General features: G+C 42.2%; 1 protein-coding gene across 1 annotated transcript in view; it reads left to right on the forward strand.

Moving 5' to 3' along the window:
* The window catches only part of LOC146634790 (ribonuclease inhibitor-like), a 37,096-nt gene extending 24,664 nt beyond the window's left edge, over window positions 1-12,432 (forward strand). Inside the window, exons 7-11 of the mRNA XM_085342354.1 lie at window positions 214-390; window positions 1,174-1,350; window positions 5,380-5,556; window positions 11,243-11,416; window positions 12,122-12,432. Of these exons, the coding sequence (XP_085198480.1) occupies window positions 214-390; window positions 1,174-1,350; window positions 5,380-5,556; window positions 11,243-11,416; window positions 12,122-12,131 (715 nt within the window). The 3' untranslated portion in view covers window positions 12,132-12,432. The remainder of the gene's footprint in view (window positions 1-213; window positions 391-1,173; window positions 1,351-5,379; window positions 5,557-11,242; window positions 11,417-12,121) is intronic.
* The last annotated feature ends 4,703 nt before the right edge of the window (window positions 12,433-17,135 follow it).

The following is a 17,135-nucleotide window of genomic DNA, read 5'->3' on the forward strand; positions in this document are numbered from 1 at the left end:
AGTGGAAATGTACAACTTGAGTGTGAAATTTTTTTCTCTTTTGTTGTGTTTGTTTGAAGCCTCTTCCTGTTCACCTCTGCTATTTGGAGTTTCCATTTTCTAAACTTCTATATTGTAAACCTTCTTCAGCTCTGAACAGATTATGGAACTGAAATGAATCATTTCAAGCACACACTTTGTCTAATAAACCTCCATCTTTCATTCTTTATACAGATTGAGGACCTGTGGTTTGTCAGAGAAGAGCCTTCAATATCTGGCAGCAGCGCTGAAGTCCAACCCCTCCCATCTGAGAGAGCTGGACCTGAGTGACAACAACAAGGTGCTGGATTCAGGAGTGAAGCAGCTGTGTGGTTTTCTGGAGAGACCAGCATGTGGACTTGAAACTCTGAAGTCAGTAACCATGTTTTAGTTGTGCTGAGATGAATATGATGTGAAAGTTGTGCTGACACTAAACTGCAGACATCAGGCTGATATAATACTGATCCACTCTAAGGATGTTCATGGGGAAGTTTGTTTTCTTCTCTGGTTTAGTCTATTGACTGTAGCAGAACAATCTTCACATTTCAAACAGTGATACTCAACGTATGGCCCGCGGCCCTCCACAGGGTGCCAACCGGCCTGCTGACCTTTCCTAATTCAGAGAGAGGGACCCTCATAAACTGTGTAACGTTCTTCTTCAAAGTTCTAAGTGTCAGACACAACAATGAATACTCAACAGCTGACTCTCTTTAGCAGGTCACGGCACTCAGCAATCTGTGAAACAGTGTCCAACAGTGCGGAAACATTTCAGAGAATATCTGTGAAGCAGAAGATAAACATAATAAGAAAAGCAAACTAATGATAAAACTCCTGCTCTGAGCCAACATTTAAACATCACTATCAGACAGTGAAGGCTTCGGAAGACTGCTCACCTCTCAGACTTGATTTCACAGGATAAAACTTGACAATTTTTCATGTTTTTATGATCATTGTATGACCTTAATGTGAAAAATTCAGAGTTGTTCCTTTTCTTGTGTTTGAAGCTGCTTCCTGTTGGCTTCAGCTGTTTGGAGTTTCCATTTTCCTGACTTCTACATTCTGAACCTTCTTTGGCTCTCAACAGATTATGAAACACTGAATGATTTCAAGCACACACTTTGTCTAATAAACCTCCATCTTTCATTCTTTATACAGATTGAGGACCTGTGGTTTATCAGAGATGAGCTGTGATTATCTGGCAGCAGCGCTCAAGTCCAACCCCTCCCATCTAAGAGAGCTCGACCTGAGTGACAACGACAAGCTGCAGGATTCAGGAGTGAATCATCTGTGTGGTTTTCTGGAGAGTCCAGGATGTGGACTTGAAACTCTGAGGTCAGTCAGCATGTTTTAGTTGTGCTGAGATGAATATGATGTGAAAGTTGTGCTGACAGTAAATTACAGACATAAGGCTGATATTATACTGGCAAAAGTATATACTGGAGGATCTTCATGGTAAAGGCTGTTTTCTTCTTCTCTGGTTTAGTCCATTGACTGTAGCAGAACAATGTTCATACAGGGAGTGCAGAATTATTAGGCAAATGAGTATTTTGTCCACATCATCCTCTTCATGCATGTTGTCTTACTCCAAGCTGTATTGGCTCGAAAGCCTACTACCAATTAAGCATATTAGGTGATGTGCATCTCTGTAATGAGAAGTGGTGTGGTCTAATGACATCAACACCCTATATCAGGTGTTCATAATTATTAGGCAACGTCCTTTCCTTTGGCAAAATGGGTCAAAAGAAGGACTTGACAGGCTCAGAAAAGTCAAAAATAGTGAGAGATCTTGCAGAGGGATGCAGCCGTCTCAAAATTGCAAAGCTTCTGAAGCGTGATCATCGAACAATCAAGCGTTTCATTCAAAATAGTCAACAGGGTCGCAAGAAGCGTGTGGAAAAACCAAGGCGCAAAATAACTACCCATGAACTGAGAAAAGTCAAGCGTGCAGCTGCCAAGATGCCACTTGCCACCAGTTTGGCCATATTTCAGAGCTGCAACATCACTGGAGTGCCCAAAAGCACAAGGTGTGCAATACTCAGAGACATGGCCAAGGTAAGAAAGGCTGAAAGACGACCACCACTGAACAAGACACACAAGCTGAAACGTCAAGACTGGGCCAAGAAATATCTCAAGACTGGTTTTTCTAAGGTTTTATGGACTGATGAAATGAGAGTGAGTCTTGATGGGCCAGATGGATGGGCCCGTGGCTGGATTGGTAAAGGGCAGAGAGCTCCAGTCCGACTCAGACGCCAGCAAGGTGGAGGTGGAGTACTGGTTTGGGCTGGTATCATCAAAGATGAGCTTGTGGGGCCTTTTCGGGTTGAGGATGGAGTCAAGCTCAACTCCCAGTCCTACTGCCAGTTTCTGGAAGACACCTTCTTCAAGCAGTGGTACAGGAAGAAGTCTGCATCCTTCAAGAAAAACATGATTTTCATGCAGGACAATGCTCCATCACACGCGTCCAAGTACTCCACAGCGTGGCTGGCAAGAAAGGGTATAAAAGAAGAAAAACTAATGACATGGCCACCTTGTTCACCTGATCTGAACCCCATTGAGAACCTGTGGTCCATCATCAAATGTGAGATTTACAGTGGGGCAAAGAAGTATTTAGTCAGCCACCGATTGTGCAAGTTCCCCCACTTAAAATGATGACAGAGGTCAGTAATTTGCACCAGAGGTACACTTCAACTGTGAGAGACAGAATGTGAAAAAAAAATCCATGAATTCACATGGTAGGATTTGTAAAGAATTTATTCGTAAATTAGGGTGGAAAATAAGTATTTGGTCACCTCAAACATGGAAAATCTCTGGCTCACAGAAGACGTTACAGGTCTGTGAAAGACGCTTTTCTGTCCTCCACTCGTACCTGTATGAATGGCACCTGTTTGAACTCATCATCTGTATGAAAGACACCTGTCCACAGCCTCAAACAGTCAGACTCCAAACTCCGCCATGGCCAAGACCAAAGAGCTTTGGAAGGACACCAGGAAAAGTATTGTAGACCTGCACCAGACTGGGAAGAGTGAATCTACATTAGGCAAGCAGCTTGGTGTGAAAAAATCAACTGTGGGAGCAATCATCAGAAAATGGAAGACATAAAAGACCACTGATAATCTCCCTCGATCTGGGGCTCCACGCAAGATCTCATCCCGTGGGGTCAAAATGATCATGAGAACGGTGAGCAAAGATCCCAGAACCACACGGGGGGACCTGGTGAATGACCTGCAGAGAGCTGGGACCAAAGTAACAAAGGTCACCATCAGTAACACACTACAACGGCAGGGAATCAAATCCCGCAGTGCCAGACGTGTTCCGCTGCTGAAGCCAGTGCATGTCCAGGCCCGTCTGAAGTTTGCCAGAGAGCACATGGATGATACAGCAGAGGATTGGGAGAATGTCATGTGGTCAGATGAAACCAAAGCAGAACTTTTTGGCATAAACTCAACTCGTCGTGTTTGGAGGACGAAGAATACTGAGTTGCATCCCAAGAACACCATACCTACTGTGAAGCATGGGGGTGGAAACATCATGCTATGGGGCTGTTTTTCTGCCAAGGGGACAGGACGACTGATCCGTGTTAAGGACAGAATGAATGGGGCCATGTATCGTGAGATTTTGAGCCAAAACTTCCTTCCATCAGTGAGGACTTTGAAGATGAAACGAGGCTGGGTCTTCCAACATGACAATGATCCAAAACACACCGCCCGGGCAACAAAGGAGTGGCTCCGTAAGAAGCATTTGAAAGTCCTGGAGTGGCCTAGCCAGTCTCCAGACCTCAACCCCATAGAAAATCTGTGGCGGGAGTTGGAAGTCCGTGTTGCTCGGCGACAGCCCCAAAACATCACTGCTCTCGAGAAGATCTGCATGGAGGAATGGGCCAAAATACCAGCTACTGTGTGTGCAAACCTGGTAAAGACCTATAGTAAACGTTTGACCTCTGTTATTGCCAACAAAGGTTATGTTACAAAGCATTGAGTTGTATTTTTGTTATTGACCAAATACTTATTTTCCACCCTGATTTACGAATAAATTCTTTACAAATCCTACCATGTGAATTCGTGGATTTTCTTTTTCACATTCTGTCTCTCACAGTTGAAGTGTACCTCTGGTGCAAATTACTGACCTCTGTCATCATTTTAGGTGGGGGAACTTGCACAATCGGTGGCCGACTAAATACTTTTTTGCCCCACTGTACAAGGAGGGAGAACAGTGTCTGGGAGGCTGTGGTTGCTGCTGCACGCAATGTTGATGGTGAACAGATCAAAACCCTGACAGAATCCATGGATGGCAGGCTTTTGAGTGTCCTTGCAAAGAAAGGTGGCTATATTGGTCGCTGATTTGTTTTTGTTTTGTTTTTGAATGTCAGAAATGTATATTTGTGAATGTGGAGATGTTATATTGGTTTCACTGGTAAAAATAAGTAATTGAAATGGGTATATATTTGTTTTTTGTTAAGTTGCCTAATCATTATGCACAGTAATAGTCACCTGCACACACAGATATCCCCCTAAAATAGCTAAAACTAAAAACAAACTAAAAACTACTTCCAAAAACATTCAGCTTTGATATTAATGAGTTTTTTGGGTTCATTGAGAACATGGTTGTTGTTCAATAATAAAATTCCTCAAAAATACAACTTGCCTAATAATTCTACACTCACTGTATTTCAAATAATGATATTCAATGAATGGCCCGCGCCTCATTCACGGCCTGCTTACCTTTCCTAATTCAAAGAGAGGAGAGCCTGACTAACTGTGTAGTTTTCTTGTTCACAGGTCTAAGTATCAGAAACAACGATGAATAATCCACAGCTGACTCACTTTAGCAGGTCAAGTGAGCTCAGGCACCTCCGCCTGCACAGTCACAGTGTAACAGGTGTAGAGTAATAAATAAAGACTTTAACAGCAGGCAGGATTTCATAAGCTTATGTACAAACATGTAGGATGATGGTGGCAGGTATGGAAACGGGTCCATAAAGATTGAAGCGTGTCTTTATTCTTTTGCATATTCCATATCTTATAGTGAGATTTTCCAGAAGAGCAAACATTGAACATGCCTCCAAACATGTAATGAGTCAGACTGAAATCATTTCTACAGAGAACAGTGTGAGTTCTCAGCAGGTCACGTCAATAAGAAGGACAAACAGTGCAGCAGGAATGACTAAACCCACTTAACAGTCTGATATCCCCTGTTCCTGTTGGTCTACAGCATAATACTGCTCCGCCACTATCACTGCAGCTGACCAATCACTTTCTGTGATTTCAAGTGATGCTCTGTCACTCAGACTGGAGAAGCAGAAGCTAAACAGAAGAAGAGCACACACTTTATCTAATAAACCTCCATCTTTCATTCTTTATACAGGTTGTGGAGCTGTGGTTTGTCAGACACGAGCTGTGCTTATCTGGCAGCAGCGCTCAAGTCCAACCCCACACATCTAAGAGAGCTGGACCTGAGTGAGAACAACAAGATGGAGGATTCAGGAGTGAAGCAGCTGTGTGGTTTTCTAGAGAGTTCAGGATGTGGACTTGAAACTCTGGGGTCAGTCACCATGTTTTATTTGTGCTGAGATGAACATTTAATTAAAATTTTATTTATATAGCGCCAAATCACAACAGCAGTCGCCTCAAGGCACTTTATATTGTACAGCATATCCTATTATAATAGATACAGAGAAAAACCCAACAATCATATGACCCCCTATGAGCAAGTACTTTGGTGACAGTGGGAAGGAAAAACTCCGGCAGAACCAGGCTCAGGGAGGGGCGGCCACCTGCTGCAACCGATTGGGTGAGAGAAGGAAGACAGGATAAAGATAAAGACATATTGTGGAAGAGAGACAGAAATGAATAACAGATATGATTCAATGCAGAGAGGTCTATTAACACATCATCAGCGCATCATAGGAATCCACCGGCAGCCTATGTCTATTGCAACATAACTAGGGGAGGATTCAGGGTCACCAGGTCCAGCCCTAACTATATGATTTAACAAAAAGGAAAGTTTTAATCCTAATCTTAAAAGTATAAATAGTTTCTGTCTCCTGAATCCAAACTGGAAGCTGGTTCCACAGAAGAGGGGCCTGAAAACTGAAGGCTCTCCCTCCCATTCTACTTTTAAATACTCTAGGAACAAGAAGTAGGCCTGCAGAGCGAGAGCGAAGTGCTCTAATAGGGTGATATGGTACTACAAGGTCATTAAGATAAGATGGGGCCTGATTATTTAAGACATTGTATGTGAGGAGCAGGATTTTAAATTCGTTGAAGGACATATTCTGGTCAAAAATGACTCCAAGGTTCCTCAGTGTTACTGGAGGCCAAGGTAATGCCATCCAGAGTAAGAATCTGGTTAGATACCATATTTCTAAGATTTTCAGGGCCGAGTACAATAACCTCAGTTTGATCTGAACTAAGAAGCAGAAATTTAGCGGCCATCCAGGTCTTTATGTCTTTAAGACATTCATGCAATTTAACTAATTGGTGTGTGTTATCTGGCTTCATGGACAGATAGAGCTAGGTGTCATCTGCATAGCAGTGAAAATGTATGCTATGTCTTCTGATGATACTGCCTAAGGGAAACATGTATAATGTAAACAGAATTGGTCCTAGCACTGAACCCTGTGGAACTCCATAATTAACCTCAGTGTGTGAAGAGGACTCTCCATTTACATGAACAAATTGGAGTCTATTACATAGATATAATACAAACCACTGCAACGTAGTACCTGTAATACAGCATGTTCTAACGCTCTAATAGGATATTATGGTCAACAGTATCGAATGCTGCACTAAGGTCTAGCAGGACAAGCACAGAGATGAGTCCACTGTCAGAGGCCATAAGAAGATCATTTGTAACCTTCACCAAAGCTGTTTCTGTGCTGTGATGAGCTTTGAAACCTGACTGAAACTCTTCAAATAAACCATTCCTCTGCAGATGATCTGTTAGCTGTTTGACAACTACTCTTTCAAGGATGTTTGATATGAAAGGAAGGTTGGAGATTGGCCTATAATTAGCTAAGACTGCTGGGTCTAGAGATGGCTTTTTGAGTAAAGGTTTAATTACAGCTAGCTTGAAGGCCTGTGGTACATAGCCGATTATTAGAGATAGGTTGATCATATTTAAGATTGAAGCATTAATTAATGGCAGGACTTCTTTGAGCAGTTTTGTAGGAATGGGGCCTAAAAGACACGTTGATGGTTTGGAAGAAGTAATTATTGAAGTTAACTCAGAAAGATCAATTGGAGAAAAAGAGTCTAACTTAATATCAATGGTACTAAGAGTAGCTGTAGATAATATTACATCTGTGGGATGATTATTGGTAATTTTTTCTCTAATGATAAAAATTTTATTTGTGAAGAAGTTCATGAAGTCATTACTAGTTAACGTTAAAGGGATGGTTGGCTCAAAAGAGCTCTGACTTTTTGTCAGCCTGGCTACAGTGCTGAAGAGAAACCTAGGGTTGTTCTTATTTTCTTCAATCAGTGATGAATAGTAAGATGTTCTGGCTTTGCGGAGGGCTTTCTTATAAAGCAGCAAACTATTTCTCCAGGCTAAATGATGATCCTCTAAATTTGTGACACGCCATTTCCTCTCCAGCTTACGAGTCATCTGCTTTAGGGTACGTGTTTGAGAATTATACCACGGAGTCAGGTACTTCTGATTTGAGGCCTTCGTTTTCACAGGAGCTACAGTATCCAGAGTCGTACGTAGTGAGGAGGTAAAGTTATTAACAAGATAATCGACCTCTGTTGGAGTAGCGTTCAGATAGCTGCTCTGCTCTATGTTGGTACAGGGCATTGAAGGTGATAACAGTGGGTGGATTATATTCTTAAACTTAGTTACAACGCTTTCAGAAGACATCTACTTTGATAAAGTCTACTCTCCACTGCTGTGTAATCGATTATTGTAAATGTAAATGTTATCAGGAAATGATCAGACAGGAGAGGGTTTTCAGGAAATACTGTTAAATGTTCAGTTTCTATGCCATATGTTTTGAGAGAAGCCAATTGAGTCTAATAACAGATTAAATGCCATGTTGAGGCTGTCATTTTTAGCATCTATATGAATGTTAAAATCACCCACAATAAATATTTTATCTGAGCTGAGCACTAAATCAGATATAAAGTCTGAGAAATCAGATAGAAACTCTGTGTAAGGCCCAGGTGGACGATAGATGATAAGTAAGACTGGTTTCTGAGTTTTACAGCTGGGGTGGACAAGGCTAAGCATCAGGCTTTCAAATGAATTAAAAGTCTGTCTTGGTCTTTCGTTGATTAATAGGCTGGTGTAGGGCTGTCCGACATAACGATATATATCGGATGACGATATAAAAACATCTATAGTTTCCTTTTATGCCATCGTTTTTTTCGTGGTGTTGCAAAATAAACTGTTTACGGCAATATTTTTTCATCGTTTTGATGGTCACTGTAGTGGCTATATTAATTTCTTAAAGTTCTCTCCTTCTCTTATATTTAATACAATCACACTATGGACGGACAAGCGACTGTTTTTATACATTGTCGTTAGCAACAACGACGGTAAAAACATCGCGTGTCTGCTTGTTTATTTTCCACATAAACCTTTCACAGTAAAGCTCAAGATCCTGTTGAGACTTTTCAAAATAAACTGAATCACGTGAAAGAGTATGCAGTCTTTACGGATGAGAAGCTAAAAAGAGCCTCCAGGTGCTAAAAAATAAACCTTAGATTCAAACGTTAGAACAGTCTTTTCCCCGCAGCACGCCGTGTAATAAATAATCACAAAGAAAACAGCGGCCGTAACACTTATGTCTAAAAATGTATAATTTCATGCATTGGTTTAAACACTCGAGTCCAGGTACACAACGCCCAGCTGGAAACATTTCACGCAAGTCGAGCTGCCCGGATTCACAGAATTTACAAAAAATTTTAAATTTTTGTGATTTATATCGTTATTGGGACGATAGATGTCTTACATCGGGATATGAGATTTTGGTCATATCGCACAGCCCTAGGCTGGTGTGAAAAATTGCTGCCACACCGCCCCCTCAGCCTGTGCTTCGAGATTTCTGGTAGTTAGAATGACTCGGGGGTGTTGATTCATTTAAACTAACATAATCATCCTGCGTCAACCAGGTTTCTGTAAGGCAGCGTAAATTGATTTGTTGATCAATTATTAAGTCATGTACTAACAGAGACTTGGAGGAGAGAGACCTAATGTTTAACACAATCCAGCCCTCAGTGCTAAGGGGAAGCTGCAGGGAGTGGGTGTGGACCATCCACATGGATTGTAGACTACCTCACCACTAGACCCCAGTATATGAGGCTGGGGGACTGGGTGTCTGAGGTGGTAGTCTGTAGCACGGGGGCCCCACAAGGAACAGTACTTGCCCCTTTCCTCTTCACCCTGTACACCGCGGACTTCAGATATTACACAGACACTTGCCATCTCCAGAAGTTCTCAGGCCATTGTGAGTCGGTTGTCGGAGGGAAACAAACTGGAATACAGGGGGGTCATCAATGCCTTTGTCAGCTGGTGTGAACCATCTTGGCGTCAATGCTAGCAACATGAAGGAACTGGTGGTTGACTTTACACCAGTGAACATCCAGGGTTTGGACATTGAAACTGTCAGGTCCGACGGTGCCCCGACCGGCGACCTGTGTGTGTATGTGTGTTTGTTCTCCCGCTCTGTTTTTGTCTCCGTTGTAGTTGTTACGCGGTTGCGTAGCAACGGGAGATGTCCGACCCGGAAGTGCCGCCACTCTGAGCGGTTCCACCTGCAACTGATTCCTCGCCAGCTGCTGCCAATCATCCACCATTGTAACAGAGCTATTTAATGGTGTGGCTGAGTGACAGACAGCGCTGGAGTATTCCACCAAGCCTGGCTACGAGTGAGACGGAGATACGAGAGGAGAGACGTCACTGTTCACGAAAGTCGTGTGGACACACGAGGGGAGCACGGAAGGGATTTTGCACTGTGGATTACTTTGGATTGGCTTCACTGTAAATCACCACCCCCTAACAGAAACGGTGGAGGAGTACAAATACCTGGGTGTTTACCTCAGTAACAAACTGGATTGGTCCATGAATGCAAATACACTTTATAAAAAGGGTCTAAGTTGTCTTCATCTGCTACGGTGGCTGAGATCCTTTGGGGTGAACAGGACTCTTCTAAAGACGTTTAATGACACTGGCGGCATCTGCTGCCTTTTATGGTGCTGGAGTGGTAGAATGGCAGAGAGGGACAGGGGGAAATTAATAAAATGGTCAAGAGGGCCAGCTCTGTCCTGGAATTTCCTCTGAAGTTCATTGAGCAGGTTGGGTAGGAGAGGATGTTGTCCAAGTGGCTCAGGGGGTTGGGAAGCGCATCTGTATGTATGAATGTGAGAGTGAATGAATAGTGGCATTGTAAAGCGCTTTGGGTGCATTGAAAAGCGCTATATAAATCCAATCCATTATTATTATAAGCTAACATTCATCATGGACAATGCCTCTCCATCCCCTGCATGAGACTGTAATGAGCACTGAGCAGCTTGTTCAGTGGTCGTCGTTTACACCCACAGACGACCGCTGAACGGTCGTCTTTTACACTACCGCAGGTCATTCTTACCAGCAGCTGTCAGACTCTATAACACAGTTTAACATGGTTATCTTACTAATCACCTGTTTAATTGACATATCTTGTGTTTTTTAATTGCTTCTTATTTGCAGCTTGTGTGTACACTGTATATTTCATTAGGATCATTCACAACCCACCCCCACACACTTATGTACATATCTCTGTACACTTTTTTATCTGTTCGAATTTAGGTTTATTTATGTAGGACTACTTTGTGTCTTTTTTTATATTCCTCTTGCTATAAGAGCCATGTAACACCCAAATTTCTCATTCATGGGATTAAAAAGGTTTATTCTGTTCTATGGTATTCTATTCTATCTATTCTATGTAGAAGCTCCCCTAATGGAGTCACAACACATGTCCAATACTTTGTCTGTATGGAACAAATAATTCAAGGAACAGAGATTTAAATCACCAAAATCAAACTGGCTGCATCGGGGCATATAGTCTGAAAAATCTGCACAGTTTCCTGTTTGAAGCTGCTTCCTGTTGGCTTAAGCAGTTTGGAGTTTCCATTTTCTAAACTTTTACATTCTCAACCTTCTTCAGCTCTGAACAGATGATGAAACACTGAATGATTTCAAGAACACACTTTGTCTAATAAACTTACATCTTTCATTCTTTATACAGATTGTTGAGCTGTGGTTTGTCAAAGATCAGCTGTGATTATCTGGCAGCAGCACTGAAGTCCAACCCCTCCCATCTGAGAATGATAGACCTGGCTGAAAATAATATGCAGTATCCAGATGTTAAGCAGCTGTGTGATCTTGAGGAGAGTCCAGACTACAGACTGGAGACTCTGAGGTCAGTACAGTGTTGGAGTGAGTGGGTGGTGCTGTCAGCAGTGTTGTACTAAACACAATCAATACGAAACAAAGATCAAGTGTTTCCTGTAAAGCTGCAGCTTCTCAGTGAAGCTGTTAGAAGAGAACGGTAACAGGCTTCAGAATTGGACACAAACACTTCCTGTTTCTACCTTTTTTGCGAGCTGTATGGTTACCATAGTAATGGCTCACATGCTCTCATCAAACACGGTCAGCAGCCAATCAGCTCTCTCAACAAAGTAGCGTGCAGACCAATGACTGCAATTATTTCCAAGTTTCAAGCAGTCTCCATCAAAAGGACAAAGGTCACTCATTTGAGGATGACAATGTTCACATTTTGGACAGAGAAGACAGATGGTTTTACAGAGGAGTGAAAGAAACCATCTATGTCCGCTGTGAACGATCTTTGAACGGATGAGGTGGCTTACGACACCAACTGTAATCTGGTTTTGAGATCCCTTCCCAGACTCCTTAACACCCACTCACATCCTGGGCCTTTTTACCTCGATAAATCACTTGATGGGGTGGGGCTAGGTTGCACAATTAGTTCACCCAAAACCCACACCTGTCACTGAAGTCCCTGCTGCTCTTTATACTGGATGTGCTGCATCACTGACTGACAGCTGATGAAGAGTCTCTGGAAACACTCGTTTATCTCCTCTGCTCTTCCTTCTTCTCTCTGCAGGTGGAGGTGATGAGGGTAAACAGGACAATGTGCGTGCTGAGAGAGGAGGAGCTGTGTCCTGATGATCCAGAGAGGTTGAAGCAGCAGCAGCTTGTGTGTAGAGACGCTCTGACTGGGCCATGTTACTTTGAGATGGAGTGGAGAGCTTCATCCAGCAGTGACTGACAGATGCATGAAAAGATGACTGTCAGTACTGCAGAGTGAACTGCTCTGAGAACAGTTCCACTGTCAGACACAATGTAGAGTCCAGCATCATCCCTGTGTGTCCCTCTGGATCTGACAGAGGATCATCAGTGTATCTGGACTGCTCTGCTGCTCTGTCCTTCTACAGTCTCTTCACAGTCTCTGTCTGACACTGGCTTCAGACCCTCCTGGATCAAATTCACCTGGAAAGGCTTTCCATTATGAATAATAAACATAATGTTTTTATAAGATAAATATCATGTTTTCATGTATGTGTGCAGTTTGAGCCTCAGTGGATGAATCCGTGCTTAATCATCATAATTTATTTATACAGCACTTTAAAAACAAAACTGGCAGACCAAAGTGCTGTACAATACAAATATGGATATAGTAATAAGATAGCAGAAACCAGACAAAGCAATCAAATTAATAAAAAAAACGTTAGTTATCCACAGAGTTAAAAGCCAGGGAATAAAAATAGGTCTTTAATAAAGACTAAAAAACTGGCACTGATGTAGCCTGTCTAACATGGAGAGGAAGGTTATTCCAAAGCATCGGCGCTGCAACAGTGTCTCCTGTAAGTTTCAGCCGTGACTTTGGAACCGAAAGCCAGACAAATAAACAGGTGCCAGACCATTTAGAGATTTAAAAACCAATAAAAGGACTTTAAAGCGGATTCTAAATTCAATTGGAAGCCAGTGTAGAGAGGCCAAAGTCGGAGTGATCAAATTTCCTTCTCCCAGTTAAAAATCGTGCCACAGCATTTTGCACTAGTTGCAAGCGTGACAAAGTGCCCTGCCCAACCCCTATTAAAGAGAATTGCAATTATCGAAATGTGATTTGGGCCAAATAAAATGGCTTCTGTCTTCCGATCATTAAAATTTAAAAAGTGTTTTGCCATCCATGCTTTAACATCAGTAAGGCAGTCAAGTAGAGGTTGACCTGGGAGACTATCAGAATGACGTTTGGATACCTCCCCATGTCAATCACTGCTTGACTGTCTTAGCGATATTAAATTATGGATGGCAAAAAATTATTTTAATTTTAATGATCGCAAAACGAAAGCAATTTTATATGGCCCGCATCGCTCTACTGATTCTCCAGATGTTGATTTTGGTGATTTGACCTCCCAACTGAAAAGTTCAATCACTAATCTTGGTGTTAAACTTGATTCCGCGCTTACTTTTGAAGGTCATGTAAATGGAGTGGTAAAATTAGCTTTTTATCACCTCAGACGTCTATCGAAGGTTAAGCCTTTCCTTTCCAAACCCAATTTGGAAACTCTTATTCATGCTTTTATCACCTCACGTCTGGACTATTGTAAATCCCTTTTAATAGGGGTCGGGTCAGGCACCTTGTCACGCGTGCAGTAAGTGCAAAATGAGGCGGCACGATTTTTAACCGGTAGTAGGAAATTCGATCACATCACTTCCTTGCACTGGCTTACCATTGAAATTTAAAGTCCTTTTATTGGTTTTTAAATCTTTAAATGGTCTGGCTCCTGTCTACTTATCTGATTTGCTGAAGCCACATGTTCCTCCTCGCTCGCTCCGTTCAGCTGAACAGCTGTTGCTGTTGGTCCCTAAGTCGAGGCTGAAATGCAGAGACAGAGCGTTTTCAATTGCGGCTCCGATGCTCTGGAATAACCTTCCCCTCCAAATTAGACAAGCGTCATCAATGCAGGTTATTAAGTCCAGATTGAAAACCTATTTTTATTCCCTGGCTTTTAACTCTGAAGGAAACTGACACCTTTATTATTATTATTTTTTTATGATTTTATGGTATTTTTAATTTGTTAGTTGTTTTGATCTGTGTTGTTCAGCACTTGTAGGCCAAAAATGAATACATATCATTTCATTCAATTCATGCAAAGGTTATTTGCATGACGCACAAACAGACACAATTGAAAATTACAAATGTATTGTGCATGAAACGAATTCAAACGTGTTGCAGATGTGTGTGTCACAAGCAGTAGCGGTTTTTGATACGGGCGACACAGGCGGTTGCCCGCGGCGGCATCACGGACATTGGCAAAAGAATAAAAAAATTTTTTTTTTTGCTCGTAGTCATGCTGCCTCGACGTTATCCAGCGAATATTGGGAATGGCATAGGCACCAATCGGTTTTCTATCGCCCATCAGCTGGGAGTAAGGGCGCCCTCGTTTGCGAGGTGCGCCTGCCGCTTGGGTCACAGGTAGGAGAGGGCGGGGTGGCGGGGGATTCTCTGGCTGGCTGGAGCAGTATCTAATAACCAACTCGCAAAGTAAAACAAAATAAAAACAAAACAACAAACTCAAAAACACCAGACATTATGATACAGACTTATAATTTGCACCGATGTTTTTTCGAAATTCTATACGTGAAAAGTGAGCACGAAATCTGAAAACAAAAAGAAGATGCATATTCTCTGTCATATGGACCTGCATGAATAAACTTTCTGTATCATTTATCATCTGCAACTGAAAATAGTTGTGGATGATTATTCTACCTTTCTAATGTGACGTTGTCGTCCCTGGCTCTCTTTCGCTCTCTCTCCCTCTTGCTCTGTTCCTGTGCTACTGCGAGTGTAACTACCGCCCCTCCCCCCTCTTCCCAACGCAAGCACAAGGCTCACGTGCGGAGTGAAGCGGAAAAAAAGTGCGAGACAGGGTGAGAGAAAAAAAAAAAACCCACGGCTCGCGATAAGGAGCCGGCTCGCGTTGTTTATATCAAAGAAACGGCTCTAAGAGCCATTTCGTTCGCGACCGACCCATCACTAGTGCACACAAAGTAAACTGCACACTTTAGTTGTGAAGCAAAAACGCTGAAATCGGAGACATAAAACCTACAAGGGGAAGAATCATTGGCGGGGTGTTAACTGCTGTTTTCGTGATCGCGTCACGCATGACAATATCACCAGGTAAACTCGCGACATTTTAAAACATTTTGTTGTTCAACAGCAGCATGACTGACGGAGTTTGTTTGAGAAAACCTCACAAGTGTCACAGATAACACATTTTTTTTTTGCTGGTTTGTCAGTAGCAGCTCCTGAAAAGCAAGTCTGCCACACATCTGTTCGACCAAATCCAGTTAATCTGTGACGCCAGTTAACCTGGAACACCGGCAGCAGCCAATTAGCGTCAGCTGCTAGCCCCACAAACAGTCAATTAAAAGTTCAAACTCACCAAATCCGTTCTGTTCAGTGCACGACAACACTACGGCTCAGGCTCAAAGTAATCGGTGTCTAAGTCGCATAAGGTTATAATTAGAGATGGCACGATACCACTTTTTTATGTCCGATACCGATATCATAAATTTGGATATCTGCCGATACCGATATGAATCCGATATAGTGTTTTTTAATCAACAAAACTGTTTTTTTAAATATCTTGCTGCATTTTGCAAGTCTGCAAGTTCATACTCAAGTTTAAAACAACAACTACACTAAAGCTATTCTGTTATACCTGTATGCAAAAAAAATATTTCATAGTTCAGCAACACTGATCAATCTAATAAACTTAGACCTACACCATCCTCCCTATTCTGATATTTTAAAGAGTACTTAGCGTAAATATTAAGCAACCTAACTAATAGGGTTCCAACTCCCAGCAACAACAAAAATAAATAAATAAAAAATAGGGAACCACCCCTCACACTCCACCTCATGATGCTTAATCGACGTAATCAACCTTAATTTGATGCAGTGTGAAAAAAAAATGCACAGAAATCAATTATTTTTCAAGAAATATTAAATAGATTCAACATCTTTCTTCAACAAAATTGCAGACTGCACAGATGGTACCTTCCCAAAGGAAAAAGTACTATAGCTTACTAGGGTATATATATTAGACTTAATAGTCACTATATACAGTAATTGACTTCTATTCATTTTACATCAAATTAAAACTTTGGGTGTCAGATAATTATTTATTAAAAGCTAGACATTTTAAATGAGAATAAGAAAGAAAAGTATGTCTTTGTGCCCCCTTTTCCAGTTAATGCCCTATCGGCCCCCCTGGCTAAACTTTGCTAGATCTGCCCCTGCACAGTTACCAGCGTCAGCTACGTAGAAAAAGATCCTGGTGTAGAAAGTAATATTAAATAAATTCTAACAGCAGCTTATCAAGCTTAAACGTGCTGCTGTTGTTCAGCCGCTGGTTTCCTCTTTCTGGTGCAAAGTGGGCCAAAAAGAAACAAGAGAATCAGAATCAGAAAGGGTTTTATTGCCAAATGTTGAGCAGGTTTACAACATTAGGAAATTGCTGCGGTGCTTCAGTGCAAACATACTGTCATAGAAAATAAAAATAAGAATTAAAAGTGCTAAGTAGATGGATATATACATGATATATAAATGAGTGCAGGTGGTGATCAGTGCCAAACATGAAATGATGCAGTGACACAGCGTAGGGTCATGTGTTAGTGGTGGGGACAGTCATGTGGTTATTGTTCATGTGTCCGACAGCAGAGGGGAAGAAACTGTTCTTATGGCGAGAGGTTCTGGTGCGAATGGACCGGAGCCTCCTGCCTGAGGGGAGCAGGTCAAACAGACTGTGTCCAGGGTGAGAAGGGTCAGCGCTGATCCGGGCTGCACGCCCCAGTGTCCTGGAGGTGTACAGGTCCTGCAGAGATGGGAGTCTGCAGCCAATCACCTTCTCAGCAGAGCGCACAACACGCTGCAGTCTCTGTTTGTCCCTGATAGTGGCTCCAGCGTACCACACGGTGATGGAGGAGGTGAGGATGGACTCGATGATTGCAGTGTAGAATTGCATCATCGTCCGTGTTGGCAGGTTGAATTTCTTCAGCTGCCTCAGGAAGTACATCCTCTGCTGGGCTTTCTTAATGACGGAGGTGAT

This window comes from Diplotaxodon limnothrissa, linkage group LG3 (genome assembly GCF_057381915.1).
Source record: "Diplotaxodon limnothrissa isolate DT_005_m linkage group LG3, D_limnothrissa_male_GT1.1, whole genome shotgun sequence".
NCBI lineage: Eukaryota > Metazoa > Chordata > Actinopteri > Cichliformes > Cichlidae > Diplotaxodon > Diplotaxodon limnothrissa.